Below are 26,269 nucleotides of genomic sequence, written 5' to 3'. Positions count from 1 at the left end.
TCTATTTGTAGATAATTTTGTATTCCCTTAGTCATATTTGATTTTGTTAGCATGTTTTTTAAAAAACAGTCTCAGACTTATTGATGTAAGCTGTGCACACATGTCCACTGTGTATTGCTGATAGGTTTTAAGTGTTCACATTCACGCAGTAATTTAAACAAGCATATCCAATCTTGAGATTTTGGCAAAAACTGCATGATTTCTAACGTCATCTTTTTGCTCAGTTCTCAGGAGAAGCATAGGGTAGGGAGTGAACTTTAATGATTTAGATAAGCATGAATTGATTGAAATGTTTCAAATCAGGGGTTTGTTTACAAATATGATGTTGAATTGCCTGAGATTTGAATTCATGTTGTTATTTTAAAACCTGCATCAGGAAAGCGCATATATTCTTAAAGCTCTGTTCACAGCCTTTATCATTGTACATGGACAACTTTTGAATATTTTTATCGCAAAATTTTTTAAACTGTATTTATTTTTATTAGATACAACTGTAAATATTAGATATCTATACATTCCTGATTTCCCAACTTACCCTTTTTTTCTCTTGCATATCCTATATGACCTTCCTGGTTTCATTCCCTTTAATTATCCCCTGCAGTGTCATGTTGCCTTCAGTTTACTTCCACAATATAATTCTCAGCTCCTCAACTTCTCTTGTGCATGTGGAATGCTGTTTTAATTGAGGATCAAATGATAAATTTCTGTAGCTTCTAAGTGACATTGTAGCAGGAATTCTAAAAATAATCTGAAACGTGTTATGATCAAAATTGAGAAGCAAAACACATGCAGAGTATGCTGAATGCAAGCTCCAAAAATGGAGATAAGCCATTGGAGGGAGGGGACACACACCAACACCCAAACACCACCAGTTAACATGAAGAAATGACAATAATCTGTAAGAAGCTTAAATTTGATATAAAACAATTAATGTTCCAATGCTCCCTGCACTTTATAAGGTGCAATGGAACATCGTAAGTGGCAATTCCCTGGGTTCTGGAGCAATGAATAGGCTCTCATTCATTGAAAATGTAAGACTCCTTTTTTTCCAATTGAAATGTGTCTAAAACACGCACTTCAGGCAACGTAGTCTCCACTTTTACATCTTAAATATACTCTAGGAGGGTGAAGTTGAAAGTTAATGAGAAATTAGTCAGTAGAAACTCACAACCAGTTGGGAAGAACCTATTCTCATACAGACTTTGCAAGATGCACAAATCTCTTCTTTAAAAATCTCAATAATGGTTTTGTGTCAGAAAGATGAATATGTAAAGAGAACCTAGTAGCTCTTGCCTGCATTGCTGTAGCAGAATTATCTTATCTTATATAAGATATCTAACTCACTACCTGAGATTCTGACTGGCTAGGAGAACTATGGTTTAGGCAACAAATGAATCTTAATGATACACATTGAAATGAAAAAGAAAGCTAGGTGGCACTGTAGATTAAAAATCGGTCTTCTGCTTGCAGCGCCCAGAGGCTTTTGTTACTGCCACCTGTTGACATTTAAAGAAAAAAAAAACAGATGTTCACTGGATTGTGTCTACCAGAGTTCCTGTTCCTCACTGTTGTACTTTATCTTCTTCTTGTAGGCAAAATCTTTTTCCTCAGTGTTAACTCCTCAACCTTTGAATGTCCCTTTGGCATTTCTGAAGGCAAATCACGTGAGGGCAAACTCCTAGCAAGAAATGCAGCACGTTGTACCATCCAGCTGATATCAGGCTGTTTTTCTGTCACACCCTCAGCCCTCCTCTTGAACTCATTCCTAAATCTCACTAGTAACATGTTTTGATCTAGCTTCCCTTGACAATTTGGTTTGATAATTCCTAGCTTTCCCACGCTATCACGCTCTAGTTGGTTGCCTCTGATAAACAAATATGAAGTCTTCCAATTTTAGCTTATGTCTGAACTGAAACTATGGAGAAAAGCTTTAAAGTTCTCTCAAACCAAGTTGCTGCATAATAATAGTGTAATTAAACTCTAGTGATGAGAACTGTACTCTAAAGCCACAGTTTTAACTCTTTCCACATATTCTGCAGAAGCTGGAACTAGATCGATTTATGCTTTATGCTCATGGTCCAGACCTTTGCAGGGAATCGGATCTCCGCCATGCCATGGCCAACTGCTTTGAAGCCCTAATAGGTAAAGCATGTGTATTTGTATGTGCAGACTGTTATGTTTTAATATGCCTACATGCCATATTGACTGTGATGGAGGACATGTGGGCCTGTGTTGAGTAGTGTTAGTAAGGGTAGGTGATAGTAAAGTGTCTTAAATCTTCTTCCTCTCTTCCCATCTTCTGCACATATGCTGCATATATAACATGATGAGTGTGCAATATTACAATGAAAATGTCATCTTCCGTATCCTGCCTCCCACGCACTGTAGATGCACCCGTTTCATACCGTTGTGGCGCAGCACTTCTGTCTGTCACTGCAGAACTCCACCTCTCATATGCCACCATGGCCTGCCACCTGCAGTCATCTGGGGGGAGTGGTTCAGTCACCATGGCCTGGCAGGAAAAGTCCAGGTTCACTGCTTCCAATAGTACTTGCGCAGACCTGCAGAATGTAGAGTCGCACTTCAGCCCTGAATTTTAAACTCTGCAGCTTGCTTTCTGAGTGCACCAGGCACTCCCAACCAAGTCACCAGCCCTGGGGGTGAAGGTTTCCTCTGTGCTCTGCTAACCTTCTTGGGTGAATTAAACGTGACATTTGCCACGTAAATATTTTTTGGTCTTTGCATTTTCCTTACAAATAAAAAGCATGGCAATATTCTACCAAAACCTTCTAGCTGAGGATGAAGGGGAGTTGTGTCAAATATCCTGTTGGGCACTAAGATGCTGATTAGTGACTGGCTACGGTAGTCGATAAATTTATGTTGGAGAAGAATTCAGGACTGCCTGACCACAGTTACCAAATAAGCAAGCAGTAAGGCAGAAATCTGATCTGTTATATCCACACAAGCTCTATTTTAAATAGCATATTTTTATAAAGCTTTACTTGTTTGAGTACACAAAGCAAGCCAAGTCTCACTGGTTTGGCTTCATATTCATCCAAATGTACTGTACATGATATTAGCTATGGGAACCATTTAGCCCTGATCCAGGTCTTTACATACACGCAAGCTCCTAAAGCATTTTGTTCTGCTTTGCAAAATAAATCATGGTTGGCTTGGATGTCAACAGTTCTGTGCATTCTGCCTTGGGCCAAATTGCATTTCGTCTTATCAAGAAATAAGAGTTTTCTTTTTAACTCTATTTTGCTTTCCATGAGTGCTTTGATCTTTAATTTAAAAAATAAAAAACAAACAGAAAAGGAACACTAGATATGTATCTGTGGCTTTGTTCATATACTTCAGCTTGTCTAGGATGTAATGATGAGCACTGTTTGGCAAGCATTGAGATTTGCTAAGAGAACTGGCTTGCTGTTTAACCTCCAATACAAAGTTGTTCACAAAGTTAATTGAGCAATAAGATTTTGTCAGGGCCATAGCTAAAATCTGGGAGCTTGTTAAGGGACTACAAAAGTGTATGTGGGGTCTGGAGCTCCTGCTTGGGAACCTTTGTAAAAGTCTGGTGCTTCTTCCCTGTGATGAAAATAATAACCAAAAGTATAAGCAGGCTGCTTAGGACCTGGTTGAAATTCTGTGCTCTCATAATATGCCCCTGGCAAGATAGTCTTATAAACCCCCAAACTGTTCTCCAAAGAGTCCAAAGAAAGTAGTTGACCTAGTGAGGAATTAAAAGGGAAGAGAGGGGAAAGACACAGCAAGGCAAATCACGTTCTCCCTGTATGTGGGTACATCAACTCCCTTTCTCTGTGTTCTTCATGTAGCTGTGTGTTCCCTTTGCTTTTATACAGATGTGCTTACAAGAACGAGTTTGAGCTTTTCAGAAGCACTCCTGTAAATAGTATCAAAGGACAAAATGTTGATACTGAATTTATAAAGTGCCCGTGCAGATACAGAGTGTATATAGTACACACAAAAAATATAATATGCTAGCACAAGTTTTGCAGAGCTTGTTACTAATGGGCATGTGGAGGACTAGTGAGGGCTGTATGTGCAGTTTATAAAAAAAAAAAAAGAAGTGGCATAATCTCCAGAAATTGAGAGATGCAGAGGCGCAGTTTCCAGTTCAGACAACGTATTATTGTGATATTGGGGAGACATTGAGGTTTGGAATAGTCATGATACATCATTTATATTGCAGAATGTAATGTTGTTGAAAGTACAGAATAAATAAAAATTATTTGCTAGCTATTGAAATGTATTTCACAGCTTTCACTATCTATGTATATGGTATAGTTAGCTGATTACTGGAAGCTACTTTTAGAAATAAATTGCTTCTAGCCTAATTTGTTTAAGCTTTGCTCTTGGGATGTATAATTTTCTATCACTGATGTAACTATTTCAGGTTTTTCTGTGCATTTTATGACCATTGATTTATGTTGGTATTTAACATGCTTTGAATTTCTCAAAAAATTAGGTATTACTACAGAATGCATGCTTTTAAAAAATAAATGTAATGGAGATGAAGAAGGCAGAGATCTTTGACTTTCCTGTGGTTAGTAATTTTCTAAGTACTAATGCGTTATTGGCCTTTGACGTATTGGTCCCCTCGTGTAGGAGCTGTTTATCTAGAGGGGAGCCTAGAAGAAGCAAAACAATTATTTGGGCGTTTACTCTTCAATGACAAGGTATGTATGTATTTATATGGTTTGATTTCCATTTTAAAAATAACTGAAGACATGCTTTCTTGTCCATTGTTTTACTTGAGAATCACAAATGAACAGGAACACAGCTGTTGTACTTAGTTCCTGGAAACTGAATGTAGCATAGCGTGTTTAGGACAGCAAGCTGCACTGCTTCAGGCAAAAAAATTACGGTGTTTCCTCAGGTGTGCTCTTTGTTGGTTGGCTTAGGGAAGGGTGGGTGATGTGGGAAACAGGCAGACTTCCATTCAAAATGCTGCTCTAACAACAGAGATGGGTGCTGTGGATCCAGGCAGCGTGCTTTGGGGAAATGATGCACATGTGGAGGGACTATTCCTGTTTCATCGGTTAAATCCTCCCACCCCTAAAAGTTTTAAACATATCTTTGAAAAAAATGCAGGGGATTTCATCCAACATTTACCCAATTGCATAATAAAAGTCTGATCTATTCTTGCATACTGTGTCTTAGAACACTGTTAGTTGGAATTTATCCCATATAATGGCTAAGGAAAGTAACCAGTATATACTGCTGGGACAATACATGTAGCAATGGTGAGGGGATGAATTATACAGTCTTTTCCTTCTTGAAAGTCTCTGAGTCTGTGAAATGACAAAGCTTGTTAGAAATAAAGGTATTTTGAAGCCTATTGTAACTCAGTGTTTATTTGCTGCTCAGTGCCTGTAGTGAAGGAAGCCTGTATGAAATAGAAGAAAATAAATGTTTTTTTTTTTTTTCCTTTTTTAGTCCTTGCCTTTGGTGAAGTTAAACTTGCTACTGAGGAGTACTTGCAAATAAAGTTAGTCCTGAGGCTTAAACAAATCTTTTTTTTTTCTTTAACCACTTTTTATTTGGTTCAAGGATTTTTCCACCTCTTTGACACAAGCTAATTGGGAGAACTACAGGGCAGTTTGAACAGCAAATACATGATTTTAAAAATTAGTTTGCCAGCACTATTGAATTTGCAATAAGCAGAGCCAGCATCTGAAATAGTTCAGTATTTCAAGTAATGACATTTTATTTAGTACTGTGGAATTTGTTAAATGACTCCCTTGAGCATTAAAGGCATCTCTCAATGTTTGCAGGACCTGCGGGATGTATGGCTTAATTATCCACTACACCCACTCCAAGTAAGTGTATCCCTTTCTGTAATAAATTTCATAGCTCTGTTTTATTTTCAGGGATGCTTTTCCATAGGTTTCCATTGTAATGACATCTCAGAAATTGTGCTAAAAAGTAGCCAAAGGAGTGTATATATTTGCCTTTGTGTTTGGTTTTGGGGTTTTTTTTGGTTTTGTTTTTTTTTTTTAATAAATAATGAGTGTCTGCCTCTCTGAGGATTAATCATTCACCTTTCCTTGGCTCATGTTTGATATATAACTGTGTTTCTCATACAGTAAATCCAGTGAGAGGTAAGATTTTGGCGGCTTCTTGTTCATCTTCTTGAAGTTGGAGGAAAAAGGGTACAGAAACAATCTAGGTACATATTTTGTTAACCTGAAATTAAGACTGAAACCTTAATAGTAGGAAGGCACATAGTTGAATGGAATAAGAGTGCAATTCTGAATTTTTTCTTTGTGTATGTGCACGCTCAATGATAGCATGGTTGTTTCAGTGATTCCAGTAGCTTTAATACCATGTAAACACTGAAATTCTGAAGGTGTCTGAAGGCTAATTTATCCTCCATGTATTGGAGGATACAAGTTCACAAGTTGTTAGTTTATAAGGCTGGAAGTTGGGAGAACGGTTTCCCAGTCCTTGTTTCCTGACTGAATTCTGGGGGAGACCTAGAGCAAATCACAGAGCCTCTCTGCACTGTAGCTCCTTGTATTCACAGCAAACATGGTAGCATTTTCCAAGTGTGCAGGGGTGCTGCAAGAATAGCTGTATTCAAATTGTCATCCTATCAGTTAGTAAGGTGTTCAGGATCATACAAACATCTGAGAGGTTTCTTTTGTCCAACCAAACCTCTGATGTTTTGTACAGTCAGTTTGACTTCTTTGAAACTTTTTATGAGCGCACCCTTCCAGCAGAAGGTCACTTTGAGGCCTCCATCTGAAATGTCTCATATATTTGTATGGATTTTGCAATGGGTACATAGACAAAATCTTCAGCAACAAATCAGTGCACATGAAGTGTTTTTTACGACCAACTCTCTGTGAGTGTAAATAGAAGAGAGTCTTTAATGGGAAGATAAACTTTTGAGATTCAGCACCAGCTATCCTGCATGGTGGCACAAGCTCCCAAGAAAATTCTTCTTACTCTAGATTTCTTTCTTTTCTCTTACTTTGTTTTATTTTAACCTCTTTATCTCTGCTTTCACAAAGAAGATTTGGACTCTGCTTAGAGATTGGAGACAATCAGTATATGCAGTTTATCATTTCTTGCTACTGCCTTAACTTGTGTGATGAAAATTTATTTTCTTCCATGTCCCAGAAGCCATCCTAGCTCTCTGCTTACCAGTAGGGGAAACACAGGCTGCTCAGCTTGGCCTTTGGGCACAGCTAGCCTGAAAATGGCATTTTAAAAATTATTAAAAGTCACCGTAACAGTATGGCAAACGAAATGCCAATTAAAAAAAAAAAAAAAGCTCTGTGTAAGATATACAGAACTGAAGGCCTGTAACCCTGTTATTTGGCAGTAGTCAAGTCAGTAGAATTAGTGATGAAAAAAATAATTAGTGGTCACTGGATAAATGTGGTCTCTTTAGAAAGAGTCAACTTGTAAAGACAAGTCCTGCCTCACAAATGAACAGGAGATTTTAGAGGAGACAAAAAAATCATGTGATGATGCAGATGATACTGTCTGCTGGGCTTCCTAAGAGGCTGTTGGAAAGGCACTCACGAAAGGCTTTTAGAAATGTGTTTAAAAAAAAAAAAAAGGGAAAAAAAAAGCAACTCCAGTGAATACTGTCAGTCCTTACAAGATTTAAAGGAATGGCTGAAACATAAGAAATGGAGAACAGGAGTGGAATGACCACATCTTACAAGGGATGGAGATCACTGGCAGATTTCCCTAGGGATCTTTGCTGAAGTACAGGCTGTTTGCATCGACAGCTTAGGGAAGAGGATGAGCAGTGAGGTGGCGCTTTGTTGACAATACCAAATTATTCAGGGTAGCAGGGACAACAGCAGGGTGAAGAATTGCAGTCTGATTGCAAGAATGCAAGAGTGACTAACTGTGGAGTAGAAAAGCAGACGAAATTCTGTGTAGGTAAATATAAAGAACTGTGCATGAGGAAGCAAAAAGCAGTCTCAGCTCCACATGCAACTGAACTCCAGACTGACCGTTATCACGCAAATGTAGGATTTTGGTGCCGGGATATGTAGTTCTATGAAAATGTCAGCTGAAAGCTCCGTAATGTTTAAGGAAAAAGTCAAACTGAATGTAATCAATTAATAGAAAAGGGACAGGCAACAAACAAAAAAAGATCTTAATGCCACTTTAAAAAACTGTGGCTAATCTTACTTTTCCTTTAGGCATTCTCATCTGGATGATTCCTCCTCTGAGGCATTGCTATACAAGAGAGATGCCCAGAGTGGCCAGAGCAAATGCCTAAGCCATTTCCAAGCTCCAGAAAGCCATTTAACAGTGTCACCACATCAAGAACATCAGACAAGAAACTGATAAGAAAAGATACTGACCCAAAGTGATAATTTTAATTTTCTTGTGTTATTGTGCCCTTTTGAATTTCATATACTAGGTATTTATTCTTGATTTTTGATAGTGAAGGAAAGTGGGAGAAGTAGATTTGGTTTTTGTCTCATCTTGACATGCTGTCAGTCTGCCAGCCCTATTCTAATAATTTTTGAATCTATTGCAAACAATGTGATAATATTAGAAAACTCAGACAGGTACAATTTTACATGTTTTGTGAAAATAAGTAGCCCGTGCTATCCACATGTAGAGACAAGATCATATAAGCAATGTGTTATAAATGCCTCAACTGTTAAAAAAGCATACATCAGAGCTCACATCTTCTTTGAGTGGTAATTATCCAAGACAAAAAGCCACAGGAAACTGGGTTTTCTCAGTTCAGCTGTCCATAGAATGACTTGTTCGCTGTATTCTTTACCCTTGGTTTACAGAAGGCTTGCTTTTCTCTGAAAAGTTCTAAAACAGTGTTAGTTTGTCATTGTTTGCACGTCATTTTATTTACAGCTGCAGGAGTCCAATACTGACAGGCAACTCATCGAGACCTCTCCAGTTCTTCAGAAGCTTACAGAGTTTGAGGACGCGATTGGAGTCATCTTTACTCATGTTCGGCTTCTAGCGCGTGCATTCACTCTGAGGACAGTAGGCTTTAACCATTTGACTCTGTGAGTACACAGCAAGCGTCCTCATGTAGCTTTGTTGGTCCTTCTGTTAGTATCCCAGATCGCTTTATTTGTAGACAAACTCCAGATGTTATATCTGTTCTCCAGAAGAGAATAGAGCAGCTATGTTCTCAAGTCCGCCTGGCTCAGTATCCCATCTCTGACAGTCAGTAGTGGATACCCTGGGAAAGATTGCAGAAGATGTTAGCCATCCTGGTGTTTCTTCTGAGCTTCCCACATCATTGATATTTGCACATCACTCCTGAGACAGTAGCAAAACATACTTGGAGGTACATTTGGGCAGAGGAAAGAAGTGAAATCATGCTCTTTGGTCCAAGTGCAGCCCTTGTGTTCTGTAGTGTGTAGAGCTGCCAGGCCCTGTTTTAAAGCAAACGGTAGAGCCATACCAGTGGTTACCCAGTCCAGGATCTCACATGGGTTTAAACCCTGAGCCTTTTATTTCTTGTGAGTGGACAGACCTTTTTCTCTATTGAAGTCATTGCATTCATTAGTTCACTTTCTTGTAAGAAGTTGCAGGTAGAGACCTTATACCATTACAGACTTGATGTCAACTGCTCTTCTCCTTCAATTAGTCCCAGATCTGTGATCTAATAATTGTATTTATATGTAGCTACCCTGATTTGCTTTCTTCCTGAAAGTTGGTGTTACAAGAGTAATGAACTGTGTTTTCATCTCACCTGGTTAACACTGGAAAATTGTCTTAAATGCATTTGGAAATGAGCGAGACTCACTTTCAGATCACTCTTTATTTTAATTTGTGTGTGCATGCTGGTTTTGTTTTTGCCTCCCTGAGTGCTTATTGATTTTGCTGCATTGATGTCTCATTTTTCAGAGGCCACAACCAGAGGATGGAATTCCTGGGTGACTCCATAATGCAGCTGGTAGCCACAGAGTATTTATTCATACATTTCCCCGATCATCATGAAGGGCACTTAACGGTGAGACTGCCATCAATCATGCTCTCCGGAAGAGCAAGAATGGGATGGAGACTGAAATTATGGGAGCAGCTAGTGAATTATTCTGGATTTGATTAATAAAAGAAGCAACCACTGCTCTTAATAAGGCTTTGTTAATTTTAAGTCATGAGCACTGCAATGAATAGGAAATGGTGATTTATGAGCCCAGTGCAATAATTTTTGTTCTGTCTGTGAAATGGATCAATAATTTTAAGGATGTCAGTGATAAAATCAGGAAATAAGACTAGTTCTTGTTTAAAGATGGGTGTCTTAAACCATTTATTTAAATAGGCACATCACGTGCCTTTTTTTTATTCATGACTTCTAGACTGTTGAACCTGCAACCAGGCAGGGTTATGTTTCCTGATAAGAAGTTTTTACAATCTATTTTAGTCTGGTTTTCCTGATGTCTTCAATCCAGAGCTCCTGTGGCAGTTTTTGAATTTAATTTTACTGTTGTTATAGTCACGTGTTGTTGATTACTGTAGCCTTTCAGCCTCTCTTATCTGGGCTCTGAACAACCCAGTTTGGGGATCTTTCAGCAATTTACAGTACTTTAAACATAGGGTGGTGGTATCTGTAGTGTTTTTTTCTGACTGATTCATTTAGTACTGCAGCTAGACATTTGTGGCTTTATTTGTGAGGAAGAAATTTTCTTAGTCTTACTAAATTTTTCTTAGTTTTCAAGTCTTGACTAGAATAAAAAAGCAATACATGTATCAGGAATATAAGTCAAGTCGTGTATTTAAAATTAGGAAGTAGCACTGTATGTTTCTTAGCTACTCAGAGTGGTTTTCTCAAATCAATAAAGGGATGGCGATCCTAGTCTCTAGCAGGCAATGTGTTTTCAAGAATATGCTTCTTGGGTCTTTTGGGCTAAAGCTCTTTACAAGAAAAAAGGTACATGCTCTGACTAAAAGTAATTTTAATTTTTCTTCACCGGTTCTTAAGTTTCGTTTACATTTGTATGGATTCTTCTGCACCATTCAGGAGACAGAGTAGATAAAGCCTGAACTTTTGAAGTAAAAGTTAAAAGAGGAAGAGCCTTGTCATATTAATTCTTCAGAGAAACAAAAACATAAGGCAGAAATCCAAGATTGGTGGGGATTTTTTGCTTTGTGGGTGACTTTTAAGAATGTAGGCATCAGTGTTGTTATAGTAAGATAAATCTTTCAAGAACTATTTGGCAGGAAGGATATGAAGTGTTGCTATTAATGGGTGTAAATACTCAGAACAATGATCAGAACGTCTATGTGTTGCTTAATTTAATGATTAGTCAGTTGGCAAGTAGAACAAGTTGCACAATCCAAGTTTGTAGAGGAAACTACAGAGTGGAATGGATACTGAAAACACATTAAGATATGGAGAAGCAGGCAATGCCTAGAATAAAATTTCAATTCTGGGGGTGCACATGCAGTGAAAAAGAAAATTGTCTTGAATGTTTTTAAATGTGAGGACAAATGAAATGAGATGTGTGAGGAAGGAGACTGATGATGTGGGATCTGAAGAGAAACAGCAAACACTGAGCTCTTTCTCCTGTTATCTGGGAACATACTTACATTCAAAGTAATAACGGAACATCAGCTGAATGGTGTCTGTAGTGTTGAGGACAATTTTGTTGAAGGATGGGAAGATTCCACTTGACTGGCAATGCAGTGGCTTCTCAGTGTATAGTGATTACTTGTGGAGAGACGTCTGTAAATTAACTGTATTTAAGAAAAAGAAAGGAGAACATAGTCTTGTCTACATATTTTGAAATAGCCAAGTGATCTGCGAAAAAAGAGGATGCAGTTTTGTGGGCTGTTGGAAGATACAGCTTCTCCAGTACTGGCTTGTGCTACAGTCGTACTGTATGCTGTGTGAAGATGGAAGAATAAAAAAAAATGGCTTTGTAATTAAAGTTAAGCTCCAGTTGAGCATCTGTCACATGTTACAGCATCTGCAATGATGCAGGCTGTGTGTTGCCAGAGTGGAGACTAGCTCTAAAAAAGTTGCTGGGAAGGCTGTGCACAGGTACTGTGTCTTCCCCGTATCGTTAAGGGGATTTGAGTTGCTTGCTAGATCACACTTGTAGAGAAAGCAAATTCTAATACGGAGCAAGTTGATAACCACAGCGCTAGAAGGATTTTTTCCATCTCTAATTCACTGTGTAGCGTCTATGTTGCTCTTTGTTTTAAGATACTACTAATCATGATTACGGGTCCCATCAAAATAGAAACTCTGCAAACACAGCAAAAGAGATCCTTCTCTCATTACAAGAAACAGATTTTTATCACATGATACTGCAATTCTGTCTCGTAGGTTGCATATCCTGCTTAGGATTTTGTTGGGGAAAGTATTGTTTATTTATCTTAAGGACATGAAAGGAAAGAATTTTGGAAAGGAACAAGTAGAAGATGAGTTTAAGCAGAGGTTAGGGAGGCAGGTAATAATCCTATCTGGAGTCTGCCTAGTTTATGAAGATCAGGTTGTGAGTATCTGCTTCATACATCATTGCCAAACAAATTATGAACATACTGTTCTTTATTTATCTGTTGTCAGAGATGAAGTATCAAGTGCAGCAAATAAATCTTGATTTTCATAAGCTCAGTTGACATGCTGGAGCCAGGTAGCATATAACTTGGATCTAATAAGCTGAGCAAATGTGACATGGAAGACGAAGAGAGAAAAAATGTGCACGCAGCTTCTCAACTCTAGATTACATATAAACAGTGGAAAAGAGGGACATTCTTTCCCTCCCACCCCCACCTCCCATAATATCCCTAACTTCTTAAATTAGTGCTGTTTCATTTAAAGCAGAAAAGCAAACAGACAGGAGAAAAGCTCACCTTAGCCAGGTGTTCTGGTTTCGGCTGGGCTAGAGTTAGTTTTCTTCCTAGTAGCCGGTGTAGTGCTGTGTTTTGGATTTAGTATGAGAATAATGTTGATAACACACTGATGTTTTAGTTGTTGCTAAGTAGTGCTTACACTACGTCAAGGACTTTTCGGTTTCTCATGCTCTACTGATGGAGAAGGCTGGAGATGCACAAGAAGCTGGGAGGGGGCACAGCCAGTACAGCTGACCCAAACTGGCCAAGGGGATATTCCATACCATATGACGTCATGCTCAGCATATAAACTGGGGGGAATTGGGCAGGGGGCAGCGATTGCTGCTTGGGAACGGGCTGGGCATCAGTCGGTGGGTGGTGAGCAATTGCATTGTGCATCACTTCTTTCGTATATTTTTATCATTATTATTATTTTCTCTTCCTTTGCTGTCCTATTGAACTGCCTGTATCTCAACCCAGGGGTTTTACTTTTTTTTTCCAGATTCTCTCCCCCATCCCACCGGGGGTGCAAGGGAGGGTGAGCAGGCAGCTGTGTGCTAGTTAGTTGCCGACTGGAGTTAAACCACGATGCCAGGGGTTCAGAAAATTGTATGAAAACCTAAAATTCCAAAATAACTCCTTTAAGCTGTTGTGAGGTATCTTTGACACAGCTTTATGTTTATTTAAGCAATCTGCCTAGAGCCTGGGTTAAACACTTCAGGGAACTCTGCTGGAGAACCAGATGTCCTGGACATTGTCATACATTGAAAATGTTAAAGACGGATCTTTGTCAGGCATGCATCGGCTCAGCTATGCTGCCTTCAGTAGAGCAAAGAGTACATACAGGCTGTCCGGCTATGTATTTTCTTCTCTGGCCAAATGAATGGAGCAGCTTCCTCATCTGCTTGTTTTGAAACACTAGACTGTCTTGCTTTAATGTGCATTTGTTTTAATTACTGCCTATTTATTTCTTACTTAGTGGACACTGGGGACTGCTCTATAGACTCCAGAATATTGTATGTTTATACTTTATGTGGAAAAATGTATGTAACTGTGTATTACTTAAACTAGAAAAATGCAGATTAGCTGAAAAAGTATAGGACTGGTGAAGAGATGGTATATGATTGCAAAGAAGCTCACAAACAATCATTTTAAATGCAAGATATGTCTACAGAAGTATTGTGTCCATAGAATAAATAAAATTTAGTGGGAAGAATTGAAACAGAAGGAAAAAGCAGCAGTAGAAAGAATGAGTGTGTGTGTGTTTATGTAAATCATTTGAGGTGTGCTGAAACAAAATGTCAGTAAACTGAGAGAAGTGAGAGGCTACAAGGATAAAAGTAACTTTTTTTCCCCAGTTCTCCCTACCTTTTGTAGTTCGGCATTGCTAATTGTTACTGTTGAGTGGAACTTCTTTCTATTGCAGCTGTTGAGAAGTTCTTTGGTGAACAACAGGACACAGGCCAAGGTGGCAGAAGAGCTGGGTATGCAAGAATTTGCCATCACTAATGACAAAACAAAAAGACCTGTAGCTCTTCGAACTAAGACTTTGGCTGATCTCTTGGAATGTGAGTTAATTTGGTTATAACAGCTTAGTACTTATGTAACTTCTTTTTACTCGGGGCTTGTTTAAGAAAGCCATTAGAAATCCCCCAAATCACTATTAAAAATGTATATTCAGGTTTTCGAGTGAATTATGCCTATAACTCTGAAAGACAGATTTTTGAACACTAGCTTACATTTTTGAAGTCTGTATGAAAGCATGAAGGAGGCGTAATTGCAGACACAAAATTGTAGGCTTAGAAATTGAGGGGTCATGGTGGCCAGGTCAAAAGCATGTCTAGAAAGTTAAAGCTTGTATTCCGAGTTGAGCTATTTAACAGCAGTTTCAATATTTCATTAATATGTTCTTGTCACTGCTGGAAGATAAAGTAGTTCCTTCAGCAGGTGAATGTTTCTGTGGTTCATTTGACTGTATTTTAGGAGGTTTCAAAATGGTCATTCCACAAGAGGGAAAGCTACATTGAAATGAAATTCTTTTTAGTCCACTTATGAAAGTTTGTGCTACCTTCTTTCCAAAGAAAGTGAGAACAGTGATAAATATTCTGCAAAGAAAGTTAATCTGTGTCATGTATATTTTGATGTATTTTGTGAGTCATTCAGACCCCTTGGCTTTTGCCAAATCCTCTTAGCAAATGGAAATTGCACACAAACGGGAGCGATTTGTATCTAAAACATTTTTATGGTAGCCAGTAGTGATTTATTTGTAAGTATCTATAGCCTCCTGGTTAAAATGTGAGATTAGGAACTGAGTATTGTTTCTAGCTCTTTAAATGACTGAGTGGATTTGGGTAAGTCACTTAATCTCTTGGTCAACTTTATTTTTTCCTATGTGTGCAGGATAATAATACCTTCATCAGATCACTGCTGTGAAACATAATTGAATATGGCTTTAGAGAACTCAGAGATACTTGTTTCTAAAAGTGCAAGCCATTAACGTTCTCCTTGGATGAGTGACAGTACCTTTTTTTTCCCCCCCCAGCCTTTATTGCTGCCCTGTACATTGATAAAGATTTGGAATACGTTCACACTTTCATGAACGTATGCTTTTTTCCACGGCTAAAGGTAAGACTAGTCAGGTTTCCACTTTCCTGCCACTATGTTTTAACACATTATTGTGTTTTGGACTCTTACCACAATCTCTCAATCATAAAAGCATCTTTGTGATCTTCTTACAGGAGTTTATTTTAAATCAAGACTGGAATGATCCTAAATCTCAGCTTCAACAGTGCTGCTTGACTCTCAGGACAGAAGGAAAAGAGCCAGACATTCCTCTTTACAAGTAAGAACTGGCATCTTATCGATACAAGCTAGTTACTAGCCTTTCTTGTATATGGAGGAAGATGTGATCAGTCACCCTACGTTTTTCCCATAGTTTGGTTTTATTGTAGTTATCCAAGCCCTCCAGTCTCTCTTTGTCTGAAGATGGAAAATGTTGAACCAACGTTTTCCAAGCTTTAGGTGTTTTAAGCTATTACAAGGAAGAATTAGTAAGCATTTTACCTTGTACAGTTTCAAGGGAAAAATATATTTTTTATGTTTCAATGGAGTATTTCATTGGCATCATTCTATATTTGTTCTTCTTTTAACATAAGGAATGGCAGTATTTTAAATGAAATGAATGGAACAATGGCTGTTTGGATGTGAAGTCAAGATACCTCCATTCTAGTTTCAGTCATAGTATGAAGTTTCTCTACGCTCTACATTATTATGCAAATATAATAAATGCTTTGTGTTACACATCCTGATTGTAGGCTCTGTTTCTAATCCACAGAGTCAGGCACTGAAGGGCTACACGAGTTTTGGACATTTTTGCTGTGCAGTTCAGCCCATGTATGTCGTCCTGTTTAGTGATAGAAGAGATCAGGGTAGTGAACCTCTTCACTTGTACACCTCAGTTAGATATCTGAAGTTGGATGGGATGGATCTCCCTTCTCTCTTTCAGTTGCAAAATAGCATAATAGCTGCTTCAAAGAGGCAATAATAAACTTAAGATTGTATATTGCATCCATATCCATTCAATTAATGTAGGGAGGGGTGCAATGTTAGCCCCCAAAAGAAGAGATAAAGGCTATGAAAGTTCAAGGCTTGTGTTGTTGGGATTATTATATCAAAAAGGTATGAAGAATGAAAGTCTAAGTGCATTTGTCACATTTACTGAAGTAAAGTTTTCAATGAAATGTAGCAGTTCAGTTATAGTGACAAACAGTGCACTTCAGAAATATGATCGCTTTAACACTGCAACTGATGCTCTGCAAATCTGACTCCTCAGTGTCTCAGTATGAGGGCTCACAGCTTTGTCTTGAGTGAGGGAGATGAATACAAAAGAAACAATTCCTGATTCTTGTAAAACCCACTGAGTATCAAGTACCAAATGTTTGTTTTGTTTTGCTGTGATGATAAATTGATTTTTATAGTACAGCTTAGAGCTAGTAATATGCTGTTATCTTCCTATTATCTTGTTAAATTCCTTTTCTTGGTGTTATCTGTTTCACTGCAGTCAGTACTATTACTTTTAAATTTGGGGTGGGTTTTATTTGCTCTTGTCACAGCACACAGAAGCAGAGTACTATAGTTAGATACTTTAAAAATTGATGTGAAATTGGTGCTCCTTCCAAATAAAACAAGGTAGTGGACAGAACTTGAGCTGACAGTGGGGAGAGATTTGGGACAGCAGGAAGAAACAGCAGAAGCAATGCATTGCGTATCTAGGGAATTATCTTTTTTCCCCTTTAGATGGTTGTTGATGCATGTCCTAGACTTTAGCTCAAATTGAAAGTTTGTTTTGTGACAAACTGTAACTTTTCAAAGCTGATGGAAAATTTCTTTGTACTGTGATAATTCAGTATGTAGAGAGCTACCATGTTCAATATAAAGTCCTTTTAAAACCTTGCTAACTGCACAACTCTCAGGGACTAAAATTTTAGTGTACACAATAATCATATTGGTGTAACTATCTGCAATCGCACAGCTACACACAATTTATATGACTTGTATTACAACTGTTTTCACAGTGTTTAAGCACTTCATGTTATAGTTTCCATTTTTGCTTATAGGTTAAAGTTTTAATTTTCATATGGTGCTCCTGAGTGAACCTGGAGGAAAAAATATAACCAATATTATCAAGGTGCATTTTATGTAAATTTCTCCTTTTTATTGCACACCGTACTGGTAATCTCTGGGTTAATGTGATTTATACAGGCATCTTTCAACTCTTGCTCCATGCTTTCCACTAATTCCACTATACGTATTGACCAGACTGAGAGCTTGGTGATGTATGTGCCACAAACAAATTCTGGTTTTTAATACTTCCTGCTTGAATAAATCGTATCTTTCTTATTTCAGGACTTTGCAGACAGTGGGACCGTCTCATGCCAGGACATACACAGTAGCTGTTTACTTCAAAGGGGAACGAATAGGATGTGGAAAAGGCCCAAGGTATAGTGAAAAATTAATCACATGCTGTTAAAGTTTGAGTGTGGCAGAGTCCAAAATGACTAGCCATGGAGATAGACCAGTGTGTGGTTGACCTTAGAAAAAGAAAGCTATAGAGCCTTCTTCAAGCTATTCTGAGTTTCTGCCTCAGGAATACCTGAAGGGTTCAACGTCTGTATACTGTTGGTCTCAAGCTTTTTTGGTGAACTTGCCTATAAGGTGGCTAGTAATGCTAACCCATTTGTGGCTCTCAGAGTAGAAACTGCAGAACAGCTTCCAGGAGATAGTGACTTTATCTTTGGCTTTGCTACTATGTTACTGTCCAACTTAAGCTGGCAAGTTAAGGGTGCAAGGCTCTCAGGTTTTTTTTTCTGATGTTATTACTTCTAGGCATTTTAGAATGGTTTCTAAAGTTGCAAAGACTTCAACCATGAATGCCAAAGACCTCATTTTATTTTCTGCTACCAAATCTGGTGGTGGTTATAAAAATATCATTGGTTTTATAGCATTCACACCTCTGTGATTTTGTTCCTTTTTTTCTCTCAAGTAAAAGCAAATGCTTCAGTGAAGAATGGACTAGAATATTCTGTTAGTGTTATTGATCTAAGTTTAAAAATATTCTACTGGAGCTGTAGTGCTATTGCTCACATATTTATGGAAAGGCTGATATATCATACACTCTGGGACTTACTAGCTACTGGTTATCCAAAGACTTTTATTACAAAAGAGTAGCTAGTGTTCCACTTTGTCAGAAACTTTAGTTTATTCTGTACAACTTAGATCTCATGTAACATGTTTTTGTTTGGCTTTCACAGTATTCAGCAAGCAGAAATGGGAGCTGCAATGGACGCACTTGAAAAATGTAAGATGTTTGGGCAACAAAGAAAATAATTTATAGTTTACATCCTTGGTCTTTAGTAAGGTGAGGTGCAGGTTTTGTGAGGGATAAGATTTGAACAGAACATCTATACTCTCAGCTTCTGAGCAGCAAGTTTTCCTTTTAGTACTTCAAGACAATTTTGTAACAGGTGAAGTTAATATGATACCAACAGGTATTTTTTAAAGGGAGTTGATCAGCTACAGAGGTTGCAACTTAGAGGGAACCCTGTGGAGTGAAGTCTCATTTTCCATGCTTAAATATGCAATGGGATAAGGCTGCTTAGTCTCTGGTGGTGTAGTTGTCTCATCCTCTAATTTAGGGGAGGAGGAAGATTACTTTTCAGTTGCCAATTTAGAAAATAAAATTTGATCTCAGATTATACAGTAGACTAGGTTAAAATCTAACAGGCAGATCCCCAGCCAATGTAAGTCAATATTTATCAGTTAAGAACAGCTTATATCAGCTGAGGATCCAGTAATCTCTGTATGCATCTCTCAAAATTATGCACAGGATAGCCAGCATGGGAGCAGCCCTTCATTGCAATGGAGTCTCAGATATGAAAGGAATGAGTGTATGCAAACATGTTGTATGAAAGAACTTCGGTCAGTTGAGTTGAAGTGCCAGGTATGGACGTACTGTAAGCAAATAGATTACAGGCATTTTGTGCAGCAGAAGCTCTCTATTCAGAAGGACATGGAGAGGTACATTTTTTGCATTTGATTCAAAGGAAAGACATGCAGTTCCTCAGATGCCAAAGGTTTTTATTCTGTTATCTCTGCATCTGGAAATCCCAGGGCTTAAAAATTTCAGAAGACAATGAATCCCTGTAATTCAGAATTTTTTTTATATCCGTCTGCCAGCCATATACTTCTCACCACTAGTAAATTTGACAAGTAGAAAAATGTAAGTTCCCTTCTCTGCTGAATATCTACAAAATGTTACTGAAGTTTTCTTTGAGTGTTTTTTCTTGTGACGGTATTGCCACTCAGATTGCTGTGAGCTTCATCTCCTATCAGTCCAAGGACTTCACAGCTCTTTTCTGATATATGTATTTGTTTGAATACCATAGACCTCTAGAGGTCTCTACTCCAACCACCCCTCATAACAGAGACAACTATGAAGTTAATCATGTTTCTCAGTGCATTGCCAGTCAAGTTTTAACTATCTCTAGGGATGGAGGCTCCACAGCCCCTATGGGTACCTGTTCTAGTATGTATATATTTGTGGAGTGGAGTTTTTGGTTTTGGGGTTTTTTTTTTTTTAATGCATAAATAATTAAATTCAAGTAAATGTAATTTTCATGTATCTGTTTATATATATGATAGCCATGATGAGTTTATTGCATAAATTCCCTTCTCAACATATTAAATGGATTATAAACAAACAGGTTGCTACCAAGCTGAGTTCTTCAGAGTTCTTAAAGAATCACGTTACAGTCACAGTGCTGAAAATCCGATTTTCATTTTATGGTGCACATGAGCAACAAAATATCGCAGAACTCCATTAAACAAAGCACTAGTGTTTTTAAAAACAGCAGCAATTCAAAAACAATTTGCTTTTGTTTAGATTGCTTTCTGGTGTAAATAAATATACCCTCCTATGCCCCAGTTGTAAATAACTGATGAATAAAACTTTTATTCCTTTAGTATATAATAAAAGCCACAAATTTCACTGGCCAATAAAACAAAGCAGTAGCAAGTCATTCTGCTCTACCAAGAACTCCTGCAGATTACATGGCTTCTGCACCATGTTCTCTAGCTGAACAAATCTGTGCTGCTTGGGACCCAGAAAGAGGAGGAAAATGCTTAGTGCCAAGGGACTCCTCCCTGAGGAGCCTCAGCTGAATTCTCTCTTGGTAGCCAACCAGAGAGAGAGCTGTCCATTGCCAAGATACCTCCCAGATTTTTTTATGGCTTTTGAAGGTCAGTGTAGTAACCTTTTGCGTTCATCTCAGACACAGATAGGTAGCCAGTGCTGATCCCAGAGCTCTGTGTGATCCCAGCAGGATTTACCACCACTTACTCTACCACCTCTTTGTTTTCTGACCGGCTGGAGGGTGCAGGTCTCTGTAGCACAGAGACACAGATGAATGTCAGCACCCTGGTCATGCAAAAAACGTCATATTCTGTCAGCTGTGCACTAAATTGAGAGCAATTATGCAAGCTGGTTTTACAGCCTCAGTTCTAACTAGTGTACATACGTACCAGCCAATGGACAAATGTCTGAAATCGGAAGCATCCATCCCCCTAGCTATTTCTCCATCACCTGTCTAGTCTGTTTTAGCCAGTCTTCACTCATCCATGCTCTTAGACTACACTGAGGTTGTATTCTGGTACATAGCCAAGCATTAACTTTTTCAGAACAGATTTTACTGCATTCCATTTTGCTACACTATTACTTTCCCATTAGGAACGCTGCCATAATGTGGGGCATGTAGTAGATTCTGCATGGTTTAAAATAATAATAATATTAATGGAAACATCTGTACAATGCTTGGAACCAATGGCTCATGCTTTTTGGAGTGAGAACAAGACAAAAAACCCTGTCAGCATTGACAGTAGCCTCACATTTGTTTTTCAGTATCGACCACCTGTTGCTAAGGGAACAGAATGTAAAATCCAGGTAATACCTGGCCATGTGGCTATACCAGGATTTTATATTTTATTTTTGTGAGTGTATTATATTTGGCAGTGCTTTGTAGCAGGAGAAACAGATGTGGAAATCATAAAGAAATCAAAGCCTTATGACACACAGCCCTGGTTTACTATGGATTATTAGAAATAAATGAGTAAAAATGGTAATAACATTATTCCCCCCTACCCCTAATCTCATCAAAGTTTAAAAAAAAGAAGAGCTGAGGTTTTCTATGTTATCAGTTTGTTTATTAATGTAAAATATTTTTCCTTGTGTCAGATAACTTTCCCCAGATGGCCCATCAGAAACGGTTCATTGAACGGAAGTACAGACAAGAGTTGAAAGAAATGAGGTGGGAAAGAGAGCATCAAGAGAGAGAGCCAGATGAGACTGAAGAAGCAAGGAAATAAAAGGAGGGCACAGAAACAGTGGCATATTTACTTACTTAATAACTCTGACTGTGGCCTATGGAGATCTAACCTAGTTTCTTGCAGATGATGAATGAAGAGTGCCTGTTGATATCAAATAGAAAATCATAATCTCTTCTTAAAAAAGTGTGTGTATATACAGTATTTCTTTAGTTTGGTTTTAAGTGCAAAGTTTGTTTGGCTTTTTAATAAGATTTGGTTTTAAATCCTTTTAATTTTTATGAAAAGTTGTGGGATTATTTTTATTATTTTTACTGTCTTGTATGAAGTAATAAAGTATTAATTTCAAAAGCCTGTAGGAGGAAAAGCTATTTAACAATTGTCTCCTATGTCCAAATGCTGTTTTGTCAGTGACCAGCAAAGTTATTGCATGGATTCCGCTGTAGAGGAGGAAAGTATTACGAGAAACTAATTCAGCAGAGCAATTAAGTATATACCTAGCTTACGTTTTGCAGCTAAATTTACTTCTTGATTCTGCTAAACCAGAGCCATAAACTTCAGGTCCTTTTATAGAAACTGGTACAGTAATTTAAGCAAAGGAGATACTCGGTTTTGTTTTGAACAGTGAATTCCACATCTGGAATGTGACACAGGTGTATGTGGAAAGTTGGGGGTTTTTGTCTTTAAATCAGTATTCTAAAACTCTAAGAAAAAGGAAAAAAAAGGTAATTACAAAGCAAGAGAATGACAACTTTTTTCTTAGTGAATGTACTGAGTTTACCTTTACAAGTTTAGTTTCATTCTCAGCTTCTTGCTCTATCAAACTGATGTGTACTTTAATTGATGTCTTTGTCCAGAACATACCAGTGTGACCATAATAGTCAAATGGTGCGTTAGAAACTCCATACAGGTGCTGTTCCCGATAGGTTCATTGAAAACTGGTTGTATCCAAAGGAGGACAGAATTTGTCCCCAAGGTGTAGTTCAAAGGTGGTGTACAATTTTAAGTCACCTGGGTTCCTTGATTTTTGGTGTCTGTGGCTTGTATTAGACAGACAGATGTTTCTTCTAGAAAAGCTCTGAATGGTACCAAAAGTGGAACATCCACTGTGTTGGTGGTTTTTCCCCACTGACTAACAGCTTCATTGTAGATGTTGATGCATTGTTCGTACTTTTAATTTGCCCGCTTCAAGCCATTCATTTTCGTTATGCTGATTTCTGAGTTAAAACAGTCACTTAGTACATACTGTGTAGTCATTTCTTTATCTTTCTTTTCTGATAAGTGAAACAGATACAAGTCTTATTTTCCTTAACTGCGCATTTTCTTCCTGCTTCAGATCCTTTTTGGTGAGTTATTTATGCATCTTTTTTGATGTAACTAACACAGATGTATGTGATAAGATACCAGGCAGCTTCATGAGTGTGGATGCACTGGCCCAAAGTCTGGCCCAAAGAATTCATACAGATTCCTGAAAGAAAGCTTTTGCCCAATGGCCACACTATGCTGAGCGGTTGTCTGAAGCACCTTTCTGTAGGTGTGCAATGGGCATCCATTAAAGCACTTTATTGCAGGTGCCAAAGTAGACCCAAGTGCAGCTGAAAAGTTTAGACTACCCAAATGTCTTCCTGAAGTTTCACTTCTGAGCTAATCAATATGTGTATTTTCATAAACACATTTTTGTACACATGTGAGATGCACTTAAATGTGTTTTTTTTAAAACTTGACCCCACAGCACTACCTCACTTCTTCCAGCTTCTATGATTGCCTTTTCTTAATGGGTTGATGCTTTAAATCCATTTCAGAGGGTGAGAGGAAAAAAAACCAACAAACACATTCTGTAATTTAGAGAGTGATAATAAACCATTAAAACATAAAGGAGGGGATAAAAACAGCAAGATAAAGGCAAGGAGCTGCTCTCTGCTGGATGCTGCTGTTCTTTGACTTTTGAGAAGTGATTGTAACTCCTTATAGCTTCAATCTCTAAATAAAAAGCTGAAATGCCTTTGCACAGCAGCAGGCTTGAAGAGCAAGCAGCAACAACTCCCCTGCCCTCAAGTCTTTCGTATTTCAAATTCTTTTGTAGAATTGCCCATCTGCTTCTAGCAGTAAGTTGAAATGGTGCATTGGTAGAGGGTTAAGGGTAATTGTGTACACCATTATTTTATTTTTCCCTCTTAACTGTGACCAGATTCATGTGTTTAACAAGTAGGTGTGAAGTGACTTCATTTTCGGGTGTATGGTTGCTTTGCAAATTTCTCTCCGATATCACCAGAGTACCCCAGTGGAATTGTTAGCTCATAAATTAACATTGCTTTCATTCTTCCTAGACATCATCTCAGTTTTCAGCTGTAAGAAGACTGTAAGCTTATTCATAAACATTTGCATAAAAATAGATTGAGTTTATCAGATATGCTGTTTGAGGGGAGGAACCCAGAACTTTTCTCTTTTCTTCTTTGACCCAGAAATTGCTTGAAAACAAACAAAACTTTTAAAACAATTTCTGCATTCCATCATTACAGTTAAGGAATTTTAGGTCTTCCTCAATAAAATGTAGATGATAACCATTTTTTCCATGAATGGGCTATTTTCCCTTTTTTCACGTGTATAAGCATGGGCTAGGAAGATTGCTTGAAGAAATTTTGTTTTCCTTGTCTTGAGGGCAAAAAACAAAATAAATGGTAAAGAAATTAATGTTTCCTTTGTCTACATCAAAAAAGCAGTGTTTTTCTGTGTACGCACTGTCTAAAAACAGTGGCTGTGAATGTTTCTGATAATTTAAGGAGATGCATAGAATGTATACTGTGAGTGCGGTGTTTTATAACACACACTTGTCCTGGTTTCGGCTGGGATAGGGTTAAATTTCTTCCTAGTGCTGTGTTTTGGATTTAGTATGAGAAGAATGTTGATAACACACTGATGTTTTCAGTTGTTGCTAAGTACCCTCCTAGTCCAAGGACAGCTCCCATGCCTACTGACTGAGCTAGGTACACAAGATGGGAGGGAACATAATCAGGACAGCCAGCCCAGCTGGCTAATGGGGTATTCCGTACCATGTGACATCATGCTCAGTATATGAATGGTAGGCGTGATCCAGGAAGTACCGATCGCTACTTGGTTATCGGTCAGCGCAGGTGGTGAGCAATTGCATTGTGCATCACTCATTTTGTATATTCTGTCATTATTATTATTATTTTCTATTTTCTGTTCTATTAAACTGTCTTTATCTCAACCCACGAGTTTTTCTCACTCTCACCCTTCCTATTCTCTTCCTGCCCCACTGGGGGAGGGGGAGTGAGCGAGTGGCTGTGTGCTATTTGGCTGCCTGCCAGGTTAAACCACAACAACACTAAGGAGAGAAAGTTGTTTTTTTAAGTTGCCTTAAATTTGGGAAGAATGATTACTGAGCTCACGTTAATCAGTGGAACAGCTGTATTCTATAACTAGACAACTATGGCTGCTTTTTTGGAAATGTGAAGGTGCCTCTGGGTTATTGGTAAAGTAAGGCCATTTTTTAATTGCTCCAGAGCCTGATCTCTTCTGATCTAGAGGTTCTCATGCAAGATCCATTGACTTGATTTGGGTACAAGTAGATGAACGAAGAACAAGACTGAGATCTGTGTGGATCCAGCAGGTCCTGTGAAAGCACATTTTTTTTTTTCTTTTTTTTTTAATGTGCATATGTACAGAGCATTGAATAGAATTGTAGCTCATTTGATTAGGAATTTTAATTGAATTTACATAAAATTCATCACTGTTATTTGCAGAGCCTAAGTTTGCTTTGTAAGATTTCAGTTTCTGTAAGATTATTTCTGTAAGATACTAAGAGAACCTTGGTCTCTAAGACTGTTGTAAACGTTGCTAATAAAATTTTCCAGAAAAGACTTCAGGCATAGGTGTTACTTGCTAAAACAATTTGGAAAGATCAAAAGGCTAATCCTGATCACCTGTCTCCCTACTTAAAGACTCTGATTATGCAGGCATATATTTAAATGAAGTAAGCAGTTCACTTGTAAAAAGTTTCTATTTGGTGGAAGTTTGTAATGCCCTGTAAGAGCGTTACAAGAGTAAGAGCTTAGGGAGTTGATCGTCTACATTGTACATTGTGCATTGACTTTGATGGGGGATGGTATCGTGATAGAACTTTCTGTGACCCATACATCCCACCCTGCTTCTCCCCTCTCCCCCCACAGATTATGTATCTGTCATTGAGCATTTGAAATAGTTTTGTCTAAATGGGGAATAATCAGAAAGTGGTTCCTGTTTTGTTCCTTGAAGCGTAGTGAAAACTTGTAGTTGAAGAGTGCTCTGCTGTCTTCTGTTCCCTGCAAGTCTAAATGTTTAGCTCTTGGAATGACTGACATCTTACTGTGAATAGACTCAGAAAGAGATGTGATGTGTCCCATCATTGGTTGCTGGTAATTATTCTTCGCCAGTAAGCCTTGGTGTCCGGGGACAGGTGTTCTGGATTCTGCTGTCTGTTCTTTCAATCATAGTTAGGCAAATATGGTGAATGGCCTGGAAAGCAGCTGCAAAATAAAGTGGTGGCTGCATAATGAACTTGCATTTACTTGTTACACTA

General features: G+C 38.2%; 1 protein-coding gene across 1 annotated transcript in view; it reads left to right on the top strand.

The window, feature by feature from the left end:
* The window catches only part of DROSHA (drosha, ribonuclease type III), a 56,900-nt gene extending 34,841 nt beyond the window's left edge, over positions 1-22,059 (top strand). The window contains exons 15-25 of the mRNA XM_009587350.1: positions 2,040-2,142; positions 4,630-4,700; positions 5,799-5,843; positions 8,875-9,032; positions 9,883-9,988; positions 14,240-14,381; positions 15,356-15,438; positions 15,552-15,655; positions 17,719-17,811; positions 18,624-18,670; positions 21,602-22,059. Coding sequence (XP_009585645.1) covers positions 2,040-2,142; positions 4,630-4,700; positions 5,799-5,843; positions 8,875-9,032; positions 9,883-9,988; positions 14,240-14,381; positions 15,356-15,438; positions 15,552-15,655; positions 17,719-17,811; positions 18,624-18,670; positions 21,602-21,732 — 1,083 coding nt within the window. The 3' untranslated portion in view covers positions 21,733-22,059. The remainder of the gene's footprint in view (positions 1-2,039; positions 2,143-4,629; positions 4,701-5,798; positions 5,844-8,874; positions 9,033-9,882; positions 9,989-14,239; positions 14,382-15,355; positions 15,439-15,551; positions 15,656-17,718; positions 17,812-18,623; positions 18,671-21,601) is intronic.
* Positions 22,060-26,269: the final 4,210 nt, after the last annotated feature.

Source organism: Fulmarus glacialis, unplaced genomic scaffold, assembly GCF_000690835.1.
Source record: "Fulmarus glacialis isolate BGI_N327 unplaced genomic scaffold, ASM69083v1 scaffold2831, whole genome shotgun sequence".
Taxonomy (NCBI): Eukaryota; Metazoa; Chordata; class Aves; order Procellariiformes; family Procellariidae; genus Fulmarus; species Fulmarus glacialis.
This window is presented reverse-complemented; position numbering and strand designations above follow the sequence as displayed.